At 40.4% G+C, this 19,973-nt stretch overlaps 1 protein-coding gene across 6 annotated transcripts; it reads right to left on the reverse strand.

Moving 5' to 3' along the window:
- Positions 1 to 459: 459 nt before the first annotated feature.
- LOC143301506 (uncharacterized) lies at positions 460 to 16,717 on the reverse strand. Of its 6 annotated transcripts, none has more exons than XR_013057793.1 (5): positions 16,518 to 16,717; positions 12,959 to 13,476; positions 12,008 to 12,181; positions 6,904 to 7,040; positions 460 to 2,609 (listed from the first exon to the last, which is right to left on the reverse strand). XR_013057793.1 is itself a non-coding variant. In XM_076615845.1 (4 exons), the coding sequence occupies exons 2-4, from the start codon at positions 13,420 to 13,422 to the stop codon at positions 2,510 to 2,512; spliced, it is 738 nt and encodes a 245-aa protein (XP_076471960.1). In that variant the 5' UTR covers positions 13,423 to 13,476; positions 16,527 to 16,715; the 3' UTR covers positions 460 to 2,509. The 6 variants fall into 6 exon arrangements, 3 of the variants coding, with proteins under 3 accessions (XP_076471960.1, XP_076471958.1, XP_076471959.1); XR_013057792.1 differs by having other exon boundaries at positions 6,891 to 7,040; XR_013057794.1 differs by having other exon boundaries at positions 6,887 to 7,040.
- Positions 16,718 to 19,973: the final 3,256 nt, after the last annotated feature.

Here is a 19,973-nt window from a genome sequence, read left to right on the forward strand (position 1 = left end):
CCACCCCTCCAACCCATATGGTGGATTCCCTGGCTTTTGAGCAGTCAAGTTTCAAAGGCATCCTCACCAACACAGAGAAACAAAACATGAACCTCTGCATCTTCATCCATACACAATGCTTCCAGTTTCCTGTTGCTGATAGAACTTTTCATCAGGACATATTACGATGCGTTGGTTATTTGGTCCAGGTGAGCAGGAACCAGTACATTTGGTCCAAATACTGCCGCAGCCATAATAATGCACTGATCAACTTCCTTTCCTTTTTCATGTCTCCTCTCCTGCTACAACCACTTGGGTGTTCCTACAGAACTTAGCAACAGGAAAAGACAGTATGAACCTGTCACAGCATGACAATGAAGCATCAATTATCTACAACAACAAGTCTACATACAATGCGACACAGCAGCTTTACAGCACAACATGCACATTAACATGACCCCCCAAAAATACTGACAATCATTCTGCAAAAAGGGAAGCCGGCAACTACCATGACCCCAATTGCAGAAAAACAACACAAATTTACACATGTGCACGCACACACACACACACACACACACAATAACAACTACTCCAACATTTTGCATAACAATTTTCCCACACAGATACTGCCAATCCATCCTCAATCCCACCAACCATCCTTCCCTGTCAACCGCAACCAATACCCACTTCCTCTTTCCCTGCCTGCCTCTCTTTATTCTCACTGCAGGACAACTCTCACCCATGTTCCCAGCAGCTGGGGCCCAAACTTCACCTCACCTCTGCTTTTTTTTTTTTGCTTTTTTTTTTCTGCTGCCTTCAGGAGAAGTGAACCCCCAGTTCAATGCATCTGGACAAACTTCAAGGAACGTCAACTCCACGGGGATGCTGTCCACCAACATCAAACATCAACTGTTACTGTGCACAACAACCCTGGGCAGAAAGGACACAAACACACACCAAAAAAAAAAAAAAAAAAAAATCCTGAAACTACTTTTCCTCGCTTCAAATTCCCTGTATCTGAAATTCTTAACCCACCTCACTCTGCCTGGTCTGAATATGACAATTCCTTTTTTCTGAAAAGAAAAGAGTGTTGACAGAAATTATTTTCAAACTTTTATGCCTGCTAAATATGTCCACAGTGGTACTGAAGCATATCTCTGCTGCAGGTTCCTCATGCAAAATCCCATAACCCACAAGATGCTTTTCTGCCATTTCTGGCCTGAATGCTGCAGTGCACATCCACAAAAAAAAAAAAAAAGTATAACATATAAGCCACCGGGGCTGTATCAAGCAGACAAGATCTCATGCCAAGTGGATAATGTCCAAGTGCAGCAACATAAAGTAAAGTGTACAGCCTCAAGCCCAAACCTGTTGCAAAGTTTGTTTTCCACCATTGCTTGAATGAGGTGCACTGCTGTCAGTGTGTTGGTGTGTGGAGCATACCACTAAATCAGCACTTGCTGGAGTGGTACCACAGGTTGTCACACGTGGAAAGACCAGCAGCCTCAGCGGTCAGATTTGGTTTCCAAAATAAAGAAATAAGAAATAAAAAGAAGTTGTAGCTCATAACTGCAGTGTTAAGATACCACTTGTACAAATGAGCACTTTTCAGAAAATTTACAAGGTTGTTATAAGCCTAAGAAATGCGGTTTCTGTGTTCAGGAAATCAAGATTTGACACTCCTTGAGGCAGAACGTTTTTGTGTGTGTGTGTGTGTGTGTGAGAGAAAACGTGTGTGACTACACTTCAGTGAGAATCATTACTGTTATGCTAAAGCCAATCAGGTCCAGTCACAATGGCAATGCTATTAACTTATTTCTATCACAGAACTGCAGACACAAACCTATGCACTGGAACATAACCAAACATGCAGACACTCCCCCACTAAAACTTGGTCTAAAATCAAATGAATCTGCATTCACTGTTATTTTTCACTCTACCTCATTTTGATCGTTTCTACCAAACCTCAACACAAGCAGACCTGTGTCGCAAGTTTCCCTTTAGTCAGATGTTCAGCAAGGAAGAGTGAATGAAGAGGATTGGTTCAGCCTTATTAAAGGGCTAAAACATATCCCAGTATGCTAAAACGTATCCCAGAAAATGTTTCAACACTTCTGAAACAGATAAAACTAGCAAAAGGCAAGGAAAAAAAAGAAAAAAAGGCTAACACCTTTCCCAGGACGTCAGCTGGTGAATGTTCAGTATCTCACCCTGCAGACAAACCAAGAGGGTTTGGCTTCCAGTCGCCCAACAGTGCCTCAGCTTTCCACTCCCTCTCCTCTCCCTGTCCAACACCACAGCATTGCACATCACCACACAGCCAGGTGCCTCGCGCACAGAACAGGAGGCATGCAGGCAGGCAGGCAGGCAGGCAGGCAGGCAGGCTGGCAGACTGATCCCTTGCAGAGAAGTACCAACAGGATGGAGAAAAAAATGTGTGGGGGTGGGGGGAATGGATACCAGTACGATGACGCTACAGGGCTTAATAAGACAGCTACTGTGTGTCAGGCGGCGATGCAGAGGTTGAGCCTCAGGCCCTCCGGTGACCCGAGCTGCTGGAACTGCTGCGACGTCGTGAGCGGCGGGGAGAGTCTCGATCTCGGCGAGAGTGTTCCCTGTCATACCTCTCTCTGTACAACACACAGCAAACACACACATGTACTTCCTTCTCCAATCACCACTAAGCACGCAAAATACCAACACACTCTTCTCAACCTTACTTAAAAACATACCAGTTCAAACTGTAATCAAACATCACTCCACCAAATTATAGCTCCAACCAGGCTTGTTACAGTTACTACAGATCTATGAAATTCAGTAAGACAATAAATATTATGCATCCATATCTGGTTTATGAGAACAGATCATGAATTGTGAGTGAGTCAAAAGCAAAGTGAACTGACTGGTTCATAATAACACCCATAAAAGAAAACTATTACTATAAGAAAAAACAAACTACCAAGTCAAGTCACTTATATGGGGGTTTCAAGAAATAAATTGAGCTTTTAATTTATACCTGGAGACTGCAATCTTGGTCAAAACTATCACTGAGGGCAATAACCTGCACAGATACCACAACAGCTGGAAGTGGAACTGCTCTAACACAAGCTCAAACCCCCTTCTCACTTTATCACAACAGATCTGGCTCATTCCACTGAAAACTTCAAGACTCATGTAAATCAATCCAGCCATTATTACCAAGAGCTAACAAACATAGACTTATATAAAAGAATTTTATTTTTGAACACCGCTATCTTTTTTTTTCTTCTAAGATATGCACATAAAACAAGACATATGGTGTGGAACATTTTTTTGTGTTTATCATCCACTTTTCCATTTTACTTCTCCATCTCTATCACTCTCCCTTTCCCACGTGTTTGTGTCTGTACTCCTGTGCATGCGCGCATATGTCTAATCTTTTACAAATTTTATCACTTTTTTCTTTTTTACCTACTTCTACACCTCAGTCAAAGGGCCACTTGTATCTACTGGTCCCCTTAAAGAGAACAGTTGTGGTAGGGATCTGACATGATTCTGTCTTTGTTTAGCATCAACTCTACAGACTTCAGAGCTCTGAGCTGGTATTCATTATTTTCTTACCACTATATCTATCTTTCAATTCTAATGCTGGAAAGACACACCGTGTTTCTATAATTCCCTCAATCTAGATACAGGCAATAACCATATTTATCAATACATGATAGGCATGTGATCTGACAAGTTTTTGTTTTGCTTTGACCGAGTCACCAAGGCTAAGGAAAATAACCATCATACCAAGGAAAAACAGAATACCAATAACCATTTGCTAGATCATAAAAAAAAGGTAATATAAAAACTCTCCAACACATAAACCATAAACTTTGGATTACTTAATCTGTCACAAGAGTTTACATTTTCAACTAATGATAATGTTAACAACAATTTCATCATTATGATTGAGAGTGCATTCTTCTTGATAGACATATCAAATCAAATAAGGTCAGTCACAGATACTAGTTAATTCTGAAGATACTCAGATCATCATAAACCCCGAACTTTGCATTGCTTGCAGAAACCAGTACATTTTTCTGAGAAGAGATTCACAGTCTAACCATATGAACAAATGTATCTCTGTCTGAAAACTCCACTCAGCCGTCTAGTAGTCAGCCTGACAGGTACTTTCGCTTCACAAACAACATGGACCTTCCTTCTTCACACTAGTCTAGTCCCCTTTATGAAATTCTTGTTCAATACTACTCCTAATGCTGGTACTAATTATCTCAACACTAACACAGCATCAGTGAAAAAGAAACCAAAGTATCTAAATAAAAAAAAAATGTTTTTTTTTAATTCAAACAAGAGAAGACGAAGAAAAAACCAAAAAACGAGCAACCAAATAAATCTGACAGAACCACAATCCTATAAAACTGGAAGAAGACAGAAACAAGTCTTGCCTGCTCCACAGATTCAATATTACCACTCATTACTTCAAACGGAAGGGACATGAGGGACAAGGTTGGATCTATAACCAAGAGGGAGAGAAAAAAAAAAATCAATAACACTTTCTGTCTGCTTCCTTCTGATCAATACCCAAGCCTGGCTGATCATACAACTTCCCTTGGCCAACAACAAGAGGCGTCACTAAGACACTGTATCGATTCACAAGTCCAACAACCACATACACTGACTGCTGTAATAACATGATGGGAATGTATTATCAAATCCAATCAATAAAGAAATAAAGAGGATTGAGCCAATGGGAAAGAATGTAAAAAAAAAATTATTAAAAAACCCCAAAAAAACCCAATAAAACCGTACCTCAACCTTATGTTCCGTTTTTTTTTCTCCAACTTAACCTTGTAGATCTAGTAACCTTCAAAAGTATACATAATAAATAACAATGATTATAAAATTAATTAAACTGACAAAGCATTGTAGATTAATTATAAACTGATAGCAACAGCGTCGATAATGACTGGGCCAAAAGCTTCAGGAACTATACTGTCATTTTTCTTTTCTTTTCTTTTAAATACCTTTGGGTTTCTTTTTAATATTAGAAATGTTTCCAAGCACTGACAGCACAAGTGGTATCAAGTGTTGCTGACATTTCAACAATGTAGACACTCAACCAAAACAGCAGACAGGCCAGTCTATGACACAGGTGATAAGAATCAATGTGTTGTAGCTTCTAGACAATCCACTCGCTTGACACAATCATACAGAAGTGTGTTATTACCAGGAACTACTAGGTGAACTAAGATAAAGGATTCATTTTCACCACATATTCTAAGCAGAAATATGAAAAGATCTTGATTAATAAACAATGTTCTTTCCCCAGCATGACCAACATGGCCATGGTGGGTATCAGTATGCCTGTGTTTCCATAACCAATCGAACTTTGGCACATGTATATGATCTACATGCGTAAACACACCAAAGGGGTTTCAGGCACTAGCTGGTCTGCTCACTGGCTGATCAGGGAGATCAGAAGATATCCATCCATTTTCCTCCAGACACTGTCAGGATCGAACCCAGGATCCTCATGAATGAACATTTAATACTTTAACCACTCAGCTTCTTATCAGTTTCTGTCTTTCAACTCACCTATATGCAGGCAGCCTTTCTCAGTTTCTGCAGGCAACTGACCATTCAGTGACTGGCTGATTTGATTTTCCTTCATGTTTTTTTGTTGTTGTTTGTTTGTTTTTGTTTTTTTTATAAGAAACAGGTGGCTGTGTGTCTAGGGTGCTTTTTTTCTTTTTTCTTCCTTTTTTTTTTGTTTTTTGTTTTGTTTTTTGTTGTTGTTGTTTTGTTTTGTTTTGGATGAAGCGTATATGCATTGAAAAAGATGAGCAAACAAATACTTCTCAGATTCAGTTACAAATATTGCTACATCAGAATATGCGAATCAAGTGCTTGTAAATCACCTTTTACATCCAACAACTACCACAACCAACATCTTCCTGGATCACACGTCTGGAGCATGAAATCACCATCCAATACAACAGTTTCATGTATGTAATCCAAATTATTCTTAATTTCAATTAACTCATAATATAGTGTAATTTTTTAATTGCTTACTTATGTGAAGTGTCTGTGATGTTTTATTCTACTTCAGTAGATGAACAATGTGTAGTTCATATCAATTTTACTTTCTTTGATTCTCTGTGTCATTTTTTAAGCTCATAGGCAGATTTATTAGTTGTGTGTGTGAGAGAGTTTGTGTGTGTGTGTGTGTGTGTGTGTGTGTGTGTGTGTGTGTCACTGTGTGTGTGTGATATATGGGAGGTGAATCATTTTATTTCATTTTTACCTCTATATTTTCAAAATGATACATATCTGTTTTTTACTGTTAAACACGGTAGGCCTGCTCTAGAAAGTGGGGATCTGCACTTTATAAGCCTCCAAATTATTATTATCATTTATCATTAATCTGAAACTAACAACAATTTGAGTCCATGACAATATTCACCTAAATGAAAAGATACAATAAAAGCAAGCTGAAACCAAACCAGATTCGAATGTGATCATAAAATGCTTTCAGCATCAGTACCTGAAGATTCAATATTTACAAGATAGCATGTCTGCACATTACAGCATGACTAATCTGTTCTCACAGTGTTTTCATCTACCTACAGTCTGCCTTACACAGTCTGTCGATCAAAGAAATACAACACACTGACATAGTCATAACAAACCACACATTGCTTCTGCCAACAGCAGGCATATACATATGTACATATATAGATACTAATACCACTGGATTATGTTGGAATTCCACGGCCCTTTTTTGGGGCCAAAAAGTAAGCTGCCAACACTGCCTCTTTGGGACACCACTTACCACACAATTCACAAATCATATTACCAGATTTTGCTATTCCTGTGGAAAAAAGGAAAAAAGGGAGTGAATGAACAATACATGTCAAACCTACAAAGGCGTCTAACCGTCGCGTTAACGTGCGGCAAACGTCACACCCGATCGTGACATCTGGACCTCGTCTGAAGTAAGCTGGCTGAGAGAGCGTACTGTGGACATAGTGTCTGGCGTTCTATCTTACCGTACCCTTTATGTATGCTCGTGCCTGGTTAAAAATGGAAAAGACACTGAAAAACATTTGTCTCTGTCAAGCACAAACAACAGAAAAAAAACTTGTGCTACCTAATCTAAGCAATACTGAATCATATATAGGCACTTGCACACATAAACATCTGCACACACACACACACACATATACATGCATGCACGCACGCACGTACACGCACATACACAAGTAACATTCACTCACTCACATACACCCCACATGCATCCTCTGTGGTTTTGCTGTAAATCATATCCACATCATGAAGTCAAAGATATACAGCTGAAGAAAAAAAAAAGCCAAAGTGTTCATAAGGAAACTGAAAAACCCTTTCAATACACATCATTCTCTCAGTAAGCTTCAAGATAGCACAGTAGTCCTTTCAATTCTTAAAACCCATGTATCACATGTATATAATATTATATACACATACAATTTTTGTTTGTTTGTTTGGGGTTTGTTTGCTTGTTTTGTTAAACAGAGAGAGAGAGAGATCAAATCAAATTCATAGAATATCAAACACATCAATTTCATACAAGTCTGTGAACAAATAACTGGCACAGAAATGATGACAAGTGGTAGACCCTTCCACATAACAACAAATCAATCCACTGCCAAGAAAATGGTGGTGGGCTGTGGGGATGGGAGTAAGGGAGGGTTGGGGGCGGGGGGGGGACTGTGTCCTAAAGCGTGGTTCTCAGCCCTTTTCTCACACAGGTGGTAACATTTTTTTTTTTTAAACCAAAAAAAACCCAGCTATCTTTAATGAAATAAAAGGAAATCTGTTATGTGAAGTGAACACTGATTTTCCTTTCTTTTCTGAAGGAGAAGAGGAAAGGTGGTGTGAGCAGGCTAGGGGGTAGGAGGTGGGGGTAACTGGACAGGCATATGATAGCAGGCGAAACAGACACATCTTCAATCAATGCAGTCCATTGGAGGGAAAAAATGCAAACACTGTAACTCAACTGCCTACAAAGAACAAAAACTGACAAAGACAAGGAAAATTATGAACTGCATAATCAGGGAAAAATAGTCAAACTGTTAACACTGATATATAACTCATACTCTTATCAATCAATCATTCTGAATCAAATTACAAACCTGACCTACCTTTCCGGTGTGTTGGAGTAAGACCACAGAAATGACTTCCTTGTGCAATTGAACAGTCTACTCACCTCTTACTTGGTAGACTTAAAACTAGGTAAAAGTCTCATATTTCTTTATCTGTCCTGCTTCCAAAGTCAATGGGTAAGGAATTTAAAGAGTTGCAAAAAATATGGGGTTTAAATTTGTAAGAGATATAAAGAAAGATAAAAATGAAAATGAAAGTACTCTGTGCAAGCGCAAAAAACAAACAAACTGGAGAACAGAAACACCAAAGTTGAAACAGTGATGGTTTGATAGAGGCATCAAATCTTTCACAGGTCTGAAAACTACTCATTCAATCTCCATCATGGAGAATACCCAGTGCGCAAAAGTAGAATACTTAACTCATATGGTTCAAAGAGGTTTCCAAAATGTAAATGTAAAACTATTTTTTCAGTTGTATAATTAATAAAATTAATCCTGATAAAAAAAAAAATCAAAGAAAGATGTTCAGACATGTATGCGCTGACATTCTCTAATAAAAAATGTAGACACTGTTTCCCTTTAATTAAATCTGAGTGAACATAAACAGCATGCAGTCCCATACATGCGAAGATATGCTATACTTGATTTAAGGAGATAAAAAAAAAAAAAATTTTAAAGAAAAGAAAAGGGGTGCAAGCACAGAGACCTACTTATGCCTGAACATTTTTTTCTGCCCAGACCAAAGCCGGAAATAAGCCTGAAATTTTTTTTTCTGCCCAGACCGAAGCAGGAAATAAGCCTGGAATGTTTTTTTCTGCCCAGACCGAAGCAGGAAATAAGTCTGAAATGTTTTTTTCTGCCCAGACCGAAGCAGGAAATAAGCCTGGAATGTTTTTTCTGCCCACACCGAAGCAGGAAATAAGCCTGAAATGTTTTTTCTGCCCACACCGAAGCCTGAAATTTTTTTCTGCCCACACTGAAGCCTGAAAATACTACGCAGGCTCAACAAAACAAAGCATCAAGCCTAAACGCAATTACCATACCATTATATTTTCTGAAGACTTGATATTTGGGGGAGAATAATAGTGAATTCTGGGAAAATCAAGAAGCAGACAAAAAGGAAGGATTATTACCTATAAACACTAAAACATAATTATAAAGAACAAGATCTGGCAACCATGATGAACATTCTCACAGGATGGACCTTAAGTTTGATGACTGCAGTATCCAGCATAACAAAAGACCAAATACTGGGGAGAAAAAAAGCATAATGCATCAGAGTAAAACAAAAGTCAATTACAGTTCTATTTAAAGCAAAAAAGCAAACCAAATTATTTCTGTTATGAAAACAAGCTATATAATACAATTCTGCATGTTATTGTAAAGAAAAATATGCAAGTGTTACTCTCAACTGTCCATAAGCAACTCTTGCAAAGCTGGAGCTATTGAGAAAAGAAAGTACCTGAAGGAATGTGTGTTGCACGTGTGTGTGTGTGTGTGTGTGTGTGTTATGCCTGATCTAGATAACGTATTCTTATGAAGTATAGCAGCAGCATCGACTGGTGTAATGACAGCAAAATGCCAAAAAAGTTTTGACATTAAATACTAAGAAAGCCTATCTTCTGTGACTAATATGTGCGGTGCTTCTTGGTATTTGCTCTGTGTGTGGTGTGTGTGTGTGTGTTAGGTTTCACGGTCAGCAAAATTGTAGTTTTTCTTTACTTGGCAAAAGTGCCATAGTTTGGGGGCTTGAATAGTTGAAACTACAGAAGAATCTTAGTATCAGGCAGGCCTGTGAACCGATGTCAAAATGAGAGACAAGAGGCGCTTTGAACATCCATTATTTGATGTAAGTGATGCAAATGAATCTTTAGTACTTCGGTTATATTTCCAGATATAAATAATATACACTAAAACTGCAGCCATGAAGGATACTGCCACATCCTTGCCGACGTAATTTCAGAAACAGACTCAATAGTCAAATGCTTCAAAGTTTTTTGTCACAATTGCTACAAAGTGATTGTTGCGAAAAGTGACAATGTTTGTAGCCCCATGGTTGCGACAGAGATGGTGATGGTGATCACGCACGTGCATGTGTGTGTGTGTGTGTGTGTGTGTGTGTGTGTGTGTGTGTGTGCGTGCATGCCCATGCATGCGAGTGTGTAACTGTGTGATTTTGTGCGTATGTGTGTGTCAGTTTGCGCACTCCCCCCCCCCCCAAGACCCCTCCCATTTTGTCTTGAGATGCAACGGCATAAGTGTCGCAACAGCCACTGTCGGCGTCATCACATAAATTTCGTACTCCCCACCCCCACTTTTTTTTCTCTCAATATTTGCACAAATCTCAGGTTTTAAAGGCATCCAGGGCTTTTCTAAAGGTGTTGCCAACAAAAAATAGCAAAACAAGCCATTTTTCTTATTTCACATGTGTGTGTGTGTGCGCGCGCCATTGTGGGAGTGGTTTTTTGTGTAGTTATCTGTTGGTTTTTTGTTCTTTTCCAAGCACATGAAAGCGAGGTATCAAGTGCAACCGTGAGTGATAAATTTCCCAGAGAAAGGAAGGGTTGTCAGGTCTGGAATACAGTATTCTTATAATTTTTCGTCAAAAAGACTTCATTAATATTCTGAGTTTGCAGTCACAAAATATTTTGGTGAACCCACTTCTCATCGCTTAATCGCCAGAAAGCGAGGCAATTCGTTTATCTCCCTTAGTTTTTTCAATGCACGGGCAATAAATGACAAACTGGTTTTGGCAAATCTGAATTTCGGTACTTCTCTGACATTTCTTTTTAGCTCGAGGTTCACCACATACAAAAAATGATGTCACTGAACATACACATGACAGAGAAATTAGACAGAGCGACCAGGCTACACAAATTTACGCATACCCAAAACTACCAAAACAAAAGTTATCCATGCCAGAAACTACCAAAACAAAATTTTTCCATGCCGAAAACTACCAAAAGTCAAGATGTTCTGTGCCAGATTTCCAGCATATGCTGGACAACTTGCACCCCTAAAAAGTCATATGCAGTGTCCATGTCTGCTACATATCACTCTCTTTTCAGATACTAAGTTTATAATAAATGTGACCACTTCTCTTTTTTTAATTTGCTTTTTCCTTGTCACTAACTGACTAAGTGTGGGTTTATTGTAATTTCAAAATTTATTTTCAACTGGTTTTTGTTTATATGTGCCCTTTCATACTTGTATTCTGAACTTGTGGCATGTGAGAAAAGTAGTGTAGCCATGCCTGTAAGTTCTTTCTTGTTGTTTTTCTTTTGTTTCTTTTTGTTTTTTTATTAAAAGAAAAAATTCAGAATTAACAACAACAAAAACAAAATGACGAAAAATGACTTACCTCACACTGAAGAATTTTTCCCTTTCTGTTAAAATCTCCTCTTACTTGTACTTGAAAATCTAAGAGAACTGTCACACTAATGTATTCTTATATGTGAATTCTTAATTCATCTGTAATTTTGCCTTAAAATCAGTATGGGACAGACCACTTCAAACAATAAAAATAAAAGATGGCAAAAAAACAGAAAAGGCAACAACTGACAGAGTGCGAAAAGACCTGCTGAAGTAGAACACCAACAATCACTGCCCCGAACACACAAAGTGAAACCACATGGTTCAGTGAACACAAGAGATCCAACATCATTCACACAATTTTCACAAGCAGAAAGTTAACTCAATCAAGCTATCATTTACACAACTCATCACCAACGAAGCCCTTAACAAACAAAAAAAAACAACAAAATCAGTCCTCATCACCTGTGAAGATCAGAATTGAAGCTTTGAAAGGGAACAAAAAAGCAAAAGATGAACCCAGATAAAAAAAAAAAAATTTTTTGAAGAAATATCAAAGGAATGAAACAGCAATGAACTGAACATACCTGCGGGTTTCGGCCCTGGGTGGAGGGCTCCAATCATGCGCTCGGCAGTCTCGAGAAAAATGCCCCCTTTTGCCGCACTGGTAGCACCGCAGGTTGGGGTTGTATGCGCCACCTCTGACCCCCTGGTTTCTTGGTCGGGCCAAGGACACTCTGATACGACGGCTATGTAATGTTCTGAACATAAAGGCCCAGACAATGTTTTCATTCCTACAAACTATCACATTTGTTATCATGGTCAACAGTACAAGATACAGTAGTCTGAACATAAACTCCTGTACCATATTTGTTGAACTTTTGCAATATAAACTATCATACATACTAACATAGGTTTATGTCTGTCATGGCCAATTTATCATAATTCACAAGGTATGGATCACTGGGATATGGTGGTAGTCTCTTGCTCAGTCTGACTCTACCACTGCAGTGACTGTCATCAGTAGGAATCTTTAGCAAGTTGCGTCCTGTGTACGCTGAATCAGAAAAGGCACTATTGACCATCAACAAAATGACTCAGGAGTAATGCAGGGTCTCATGAACCTAACTTCAGCAATGCAGGGTCTCTATTACCTAACTTTGGCTGCTCCCTGTAGATGGTCCAGTCAAAAGAAGAATTGTAGAGTTTTACTACTCAAGTCTTTAAGTTAAAATCAATTGAAGACAATATTTATTTCATAAACATGCAAAACTGCAATACAAATATGAATTCTAAACAAATAAACGACAGTTTTGTGACACTCAGGTGACAAAAAGCATATAGTGCATTCACTGTAGAACAGAAACATTAAAATTTTGAGATAAGTACAGATGCATAATTTTCCAACACTAAAATGCATTTCGTTCATGGCAATACATAACCCTCCCTGAAGTATAAAAATCAAAAGAAACGTTCTTTGTTATTCATCCACCACCAATGGCCAACAGCAATGCGAAACACAAACCCTGCTGACTTACTCTCCGTCCATACGCTTGATGGCTTTCAAAGCATCTTCCTTGTGTCGAAACACAACAAACGCAATGGCAGGCTGTGTGCGGGGCATCCACAAGTCAATGATGTCGCCAAACCTCCCAAACTCCTCACGGATGTCCCGGGTGGAGGTGGAGGTTGACAGGCTGCCCACATGGATCCGGGTACCAACCCGAACACCAGTGTCCTCCCTGCCCCCGCTGCCCCCACGACGTCGATGCTCAGAGGCCGAACGTGAGCGACTGCGGGACCGGGAACGGGATCGGGAATGGGACCTGCGGGACCTGTGGGACCTGGACCTAGACCTGGACCGGGACCTGGACCTAGAGCGCGAGTGTGAGCGGGACCGTGAGCGTGATTGGGAGGAATAGGACTTGGACTTGGATTTGGACTTGGACTTGGAGGGGGAGCGGGATCTGGATCTGGATCGAGAACGTGAGGGACTTCCCATGGTGCTGGCAGCTCGGTTGTTCTTTTTTTCTCCTGCTCTTTCACAATGTAGCGTCTGGAAAAAGATTTTTTTTAAATTATATAATAATTATAATCATCATAAATAAATTATGGCAGTTTAGGTCAGATCACATTGCAAAAAAAAAAAAAATTCATTTAAAATTAGATAACATATTCCTGTCATTATCAGTATCAGCCTTCACTTGAAATCTGGTACTTTGTATGATGTAGAATTACAAAACCAAAAACTTATACCTGCCACTGAGTTTATGCAGGCCTACCAAATAACCACAAAATAGGATGAACAGAAAAGTAAATAAAGTGATATGACACTCAAAAATCAAAATAACAGCTCTTTTCTATTCACACCACTTTCCTATGGAAGTTTTCTCTTTTGATGAATATTTTATCTCCTTTTTTCATCTATTGTTCAACAGTACATTCCAGAGCTTGACCTATATTTACAGATGCAACTTAGTCTAACTAAACTTCTTGGATTGATTCAGCTTAAGAATGCATGCATGGTGATGGTTGCTAACATGTTTAATGGGTTTGTTTTGTTTGCAGGGGTAGGGAAGGGGGTGACCATAAATTAATTCAAATGGAAAGAGTGCCTTTCCAATGTCCTTATTCCCACCTTCCTACACAAGAAGCCAGCCAGCTGACCAACAAAAAGTGACTAAAGACCAGTGTAAACAAATACATACACATGTGTGTGTGTGTGTGTGTGTGTGTGTGTGTGTGTGTGTGTGTGTGTGTGTGTGTGTGTGTGTCCATCTGTGGTGTTCCTCAGACAGATACAGCATATAATAATGTGGGATGATTGGGTAATGATCTAAAGGAGACATGCCCATTCTCAACTTAGTATAAATCAGAATTCAGTTCCTGATCATATTTCATCCTAACCAATTCACGGATCAACAGACAGATATAAATATAATTCAGGATCTCTGTCAATGGTAAAAATGTGTTTTTTTGTGGGGATAGACTGGGGGACCTGTTTGTGTGTATATCATCTAAGATTTACACTAAATTATAGTGCTCTAACAGTCAATAAAACTGAGGTTCTTTCTTAATGTCTTTTCACTTGAGTTTGAGTGATATCAGACTGGAGTTAAAATATATAGTGCCCTTTCAATCTATGAAACTGATGTGCACAACAGATAGTGAATCTGATTTGTGACTTGTACATTTGGGGCACCTCAACACTGATGTGTGTGAATGTGTCAGTGAAGTATTATTCTATCTTCAATGAGAGACAGACACAGACAGACAGAGACTGAGGCAAAGAGTGACAAATGCTACACTTGAATGCTCTCTGGTAGTATCTGAACTCAAGTATCTTCAAGTTGACAAATCCAGCTTACAAATCCTGCTTATATGTCCCTGGGGTTGATGCTGACCCAGCTCCAAGTGTAACCGAATGTTAACAACCTTACTGGGGCAATTGGTCATATACATCCTGACCCATGGGGAAAAAACAGGAGAGCTACCACTTGAAGAACATGGTGCACAGACTTTAAAAGAAAAAAAAGTTATCATGATAAATTGATAAGCCTGATGATTGGCTCTTAGTTGAAAAACATGGAGGACAGTGACAGAATGGTTCAGACGCTCAGCTGCCAATACACAGAGTCCATGAGGGTGCGGGTTTGAATCCCGCTCTCACCCTTTCTACCAAGTTTAACTGGAAAATCAAACTGAACGTCTAATCTTTCGGATGAGATAATAAACCAAGGTCCCATGTGCAGCACACACTTGGCGCACAGAAAAAGAACCCATGACGAGTGTTGTCCTCTGGCAAAAAAGAAATCCACTCTGATGAGTACATAAATATATAAGCACTTAAGGCCTGACAAGCACGTTGGATTATGCTCCAGTCAGGCGTCTGTCTAGCAGATTTGGTGTAGCATATATATATGGAACTGTCTGAACCTAGTGACGCCTCCTGTAAAATTTTTGCAGATGACACAAAATTATACAACTCTCCAAAATTATATCAGGATTTTAAAAAAAGATATTGAAACATTAGTAAAAAGGTCAGACACATGGAATCTATATTTTAATGCAAATAAAGCAGTCACAAGCCATAGAAAGGGCTCAAAGAAGAGCAACAAAGCTGGTCTATAACATAAAAGATTATTCATATCAAGAAAGATTAAAGTACTTACAACTACCATCACTTAAAGCAAGAAGAGGGGACTTCATACAGACGTACAAAATATTCAATGGGTTTGACAATGTAAACAAAGCATGCTTTTTTGTACTCCAAAGGTAGACACTACAAGAAAGAGTACAGACAAAATATTTAAACAGTATTCCAGAACAAATCTCATAAAGTTTACATTTAGTAACAGAGTAACAAATTATTGGAACAAATTGGAACAAATTAACAAACAATATCAAACGTGCACCTAGTATAAATACTTTTAAGAACCTCATAGATAAACACGAGTTATTGACAAAAGCAAAATATGACTTTGATGGATAAGTTGTATAAAACAACGCCCCAAATCCTCATCCTGAATAACTGACCATTTAGTTTTACTATTTTAATAAGTAAATGTCCTGTGTTATCAGGACCGGAATAAAAGCTGCTTGCTCTCTTTAGTTTCATGTATAAATCACAACTATTCTTTTTCAAGAGAGCGTTTTAGAACGCAGAAGTTCTAAAACAATACTTCTGATCAACGAACGTTTGACACGTGGGTTTACCAGCAAATGAGCAATGGCTGTCAGCTGACGCCGTTCGTTAAAAAATCACAACTATAATATGCGCGTATCCCCTTTCCCAAAACCACCCAATACCATTTAGTTTTAACATAACATCTATCATGCTGTTTTGCTTAGTATTAATGACAATGATTAGAAGTAAAACATAAAATAAAAATAGTAAGCACGGTTGTTTTCTGTGCCGATGGCGCGGGCAAGTTGAACTTCACACTGCTTACTCGGTGACGTGCCACCAGACTGATTCTCTTGTGATATCAATGTAATGGGTAATTTGAGCCGATTTACTAAGAATTAAAAGAAGACCCAAACCAGTTACAACAACCAATTACAACAAACAACCCGGAAGATAGTAATTGTACTCACTTCGCTCACTTCGCATGTGTACACCAACAGCTCAGGTTAAGCAAGACGTCAAACTGAACGAATTTGCGGTGCAGAAACGGGACTTTGCAATGTTGATTAATATCTGTTAACATGAAAAATCTTCGTTTCCGATCAAAACTGAAAACATAAAATCACGTTGAATTTTTAATGTTTAGCACAACTTTTATTGAGCTGCTATTTACAAAACGTATTATTTCTTTTATTTGTTTTGTAGCCGGTTCAACAATTTATGGTTTGGGCTTCCGCATAGTAAGATTTTTTTTTTTTTTTTCGACAGGAGCGCCCCCAAGTGACAACTTTATGGTATTAATTTTGACAAAAAATGCAAATTCTACCAAAGTGCTATTGTAAATTTTTCATTTTTCTTGCACTCAAACAAAATAAACCACGGAATTATATAAAGAGCTGAACAAAGAAATAAGAAACCGTACACACTGCACACGCAAGCACGTCTGTGCGCATACCCACGGTTTCAGTTTCAGTTTCAGTTTCTCAAGGAGACGACACGACGGCGTTCGTCGGACACTTTGCTAACTGCCGGAAATCTATGAACGGGGATCTGGTTACACCTTCTTCTGGAGTGGACGAGGAAGCGAAGAGCGACGTGAGGCTCGCGTTGTTTTGCAGTAAAAACAGCACTTGTCAGCAAGCTAGCTGGAATCCCAAAGGGAGTCAACGATAGGCTTATGACCATGAAACTCCCACTGGCATCTGGCGGCAGAAGCACCTCACCATTGTCAGTGCCTACGCCCCAACTATAACCAACCCAGATGAAGTGAAGGCGAAGTTCTACGAGGACCTTCATTCTGTCATTGCTGCTATCCCGAAAGCAAAGCTCATCATTCTTGGGGACTTCAATGCTAGAGTTGGCTCTGACTACATCTCAGTCCTGGGATGGAGTGATTGGAAAGCACGGCGTGGGCCACTGCTACCCAAATGGATTGCTTTTGCTTCAGACCTGTGCAGAACATGAACTGCTGATAACCAACACAGTTTTCTGCCTCCCTACCCGTAACAGGACGTCATGGATGCACCCTCGCTCAAAGCATTGGCATCTCATCGATTACGTCATCGTCACGGGAAAAGGGATAGGCAAGATGTACGTGTGACAACTGAAGACCATGTATGGCGCCGAGTGTTGGACAGACCATCGCCTTGTAGTCTCGAAGCTGAATATTCGAATCCAACGCAAGAGACGCCCCCAAGGCCAGAAGGCTCCAAAACGGCTCAACATCGCTAAGCTGAAAAATATCACCATCAAACAGACCTTTGTGGAGCTGCTGGAAGATCGTCTGGAATCCGCCTCTCTGGACAACCAGAATGTGGAGTCTGACTGGAGGACCCTGCGTGAGCTGATCTATAGTACAGCTTCAGAGGCTCTGGGACCCATGACCTGAAAGCACAAAGACTGGTTTGATAAAAACTGTGATGAAATCAAGCAGCTTCTGGATGAGAAACGCCGTCTGCATCAAGCCTACCTTAGCAACCCAAAGTCCACATCAAAAAAGGATGTGTACAATGCCATCCGCAGGACTGTTCAGCAAAAGTTACGTCAGATGCAGGATAAGTGGCTGAGTGACAAAGCTGATGAGATCCAGGGATATGCTGACAGGCATGATATGAAGAGGTTTTATGATGCCTTAAAAGAAGTCTATGTCCCCACATCCTTAGGATCATCCCCCCTCCTCAGTGCAGATGGGAATACCTTCATCACCAAGAAGGAGAAAATTCTCGAACGCTGGGCTGAGCACTTCAACAGTGTCTTAAATCGCCCTTCCTCCATAAATGATGAAGCCATAGACCGTCTCCCACAAGTCCCCATCAACGAAGCACTGGACGATCCGCCAACACTTTTTGAGACCCAGAAAGCAAGCTGTCTGCTATCCAGTGGCAAAGCACCTGGCTCAGACTCCATACCAGCAGAGGTCTACAAGGATGGAGGCACTGTGCTGACTGAGAAGCTCCATCAGCTGTACTCACTCATGTGGAAAGAAGAGACGATCCCCCAGGATTTCAAAGATGAATCTATCATTCACTTGTACAAGCGAAAGGGGAACCGGCAAGCCTGTGATAACCATCGGGGCATTTCCTTGCTCTCCATCGCAGGCAAGATACTTGCCAGGATCCTACTAAACCGCCTCACAGCACACCTTGACCAAGGTCATTTGCCTGAGAGCCAATGTGGATTCCGGAAAGAGCGCGGAACCACCGACATGGTGTTTGCTGCAAGACAGCTGCAAGAGAAATGTCAGGAGCAAAATGCTGATGTGCTCTCGGCCACCTATGTCGACCTCACTAAGGCCTTCGGCACCGTGAGTAGAGAGGGACTGTGGAAGATCATGGCCAAGTACGGATGCTCTCGGAAATTTATTTCCTTGGTCAGCCAATTCCATGAAGGCATGCAGGCTCGAGTCCAGGACAATGGCGAAACATCTGCTCCCTTTCTTGTCACAAATGGCGTCAAGCAAGGCTGCGTCCTGGCTCCTACACTGTTCAGCCTCATGTTCTCTGCAATGCTTACTGATGCCTTCAGGGATGGCAATGTTGGAATCGACCTAAAGTACCGAACAGATGGCAAGCTCTTTAACCTCGGGAGGCTTCAAGCAAAAACGAAGGTCATGACAGACATCATCAGAGACTTTTTGTTTGCTGATGATTGTGCCCTCAACACTGGATCTGAAGCTGACATGCAACTCAGCGTCGACAAGTTTGCCACTGCCAGCAGGAACTTTGGCCTTGCCATCAGCACGAGGAAAACTGAAGTTCTCCATCAGCCAGCCCCAGGTAAACCCCACCCTTAGCCCAATTTCACAGTCAACGGTCAGAGACTCAGTAAGGTGGAGCAGTTCACGTGCCTTGGCAGCACACTGTCACGAAATGCGACCATCGACGATGAAGTGAACGTCAGGATTGCAAGAGCAAGCACAACCTTTGGTAGACTATATGCAAATGTCTGGAACAGAAGAGGCATTGGTCTTGAGACCAAGCTAAAGGTCTACAGAGCAGTAGTTCTCCCCACACTACTGTATGCCTGCGAAACTTGGACAGTGTACCAACGACACGCCAAGAAGCTGAACCACTTCCACACAACATGCCTCAGGAAGCTACTGAACATCAAGTGGCAAGACCGGACCCCAGACACGGAGGTGCTTGCAAAAGCCACCCTTCCCAGCATCTTCACCATCCTAATACAGTCCCAGCTTCGCTGGGTTGGACATGTGGCGCGCATGCCAGACCATCGGCTGCCCAAAAGGCTCTTCTATGGTGAGCTGCAACAAGGGAAGAGATCACACGGAAGTCAGAAGAAGCGCTTCAGAGATACTCTGAAAGTCTCTCTGAAAGCATTTGATATCTTTCTTCTTCTTCTTCTTCTTCTTCTTCTGCGTTCGTGGGCTGCAACTCCCACGTTCACTCGCATGTATACGAGTGGGCTTT

The sequence above is a fragment of the Babylonia areolata genome, chromosome 27 (assembly GCF_041734735.1).
Source record: "Babylonia areolata isolate BAREFJ2019XMU chromosome 27, ASM4173473v1, whole genome shotgun sequence".
In the NCBI taxonomy this organism is placed as follows: Eukaryota; Metazoa; Mollusca; class Gastropoda; order Neogastropoda; family Buccinidae; genus Babylonia; species Babylonia areolata.

What these genes read in the sequence shown, in the direction of transcription:
- LOC143301506 (XM_076615845.1), bottom strand. Translation starts at nt 13,422, where the DNA reads ATGGGAAGTCCCTCACGTTCTCGATCCAGATCCAGATCCCGCTCCCCC. An exon ending in ATCAAGCGTATGGACGGAGA is followed by an intron (nt 12,182 to 12,958) that starts GTAAGTCAGCAG and finishes CTTTATGTTCAG; the next exon opens with AACATTACATAGCCGTCGTA. An exon ending in CCCAGGGCCGAAACCCGCAG is followed by an intron (nt 2,610 to 12,007) that starts GTATGTTCAGTT and finishes TGTGTTGTACAG; the next exon opens with AGAGAGGTATGACAGGGAAC.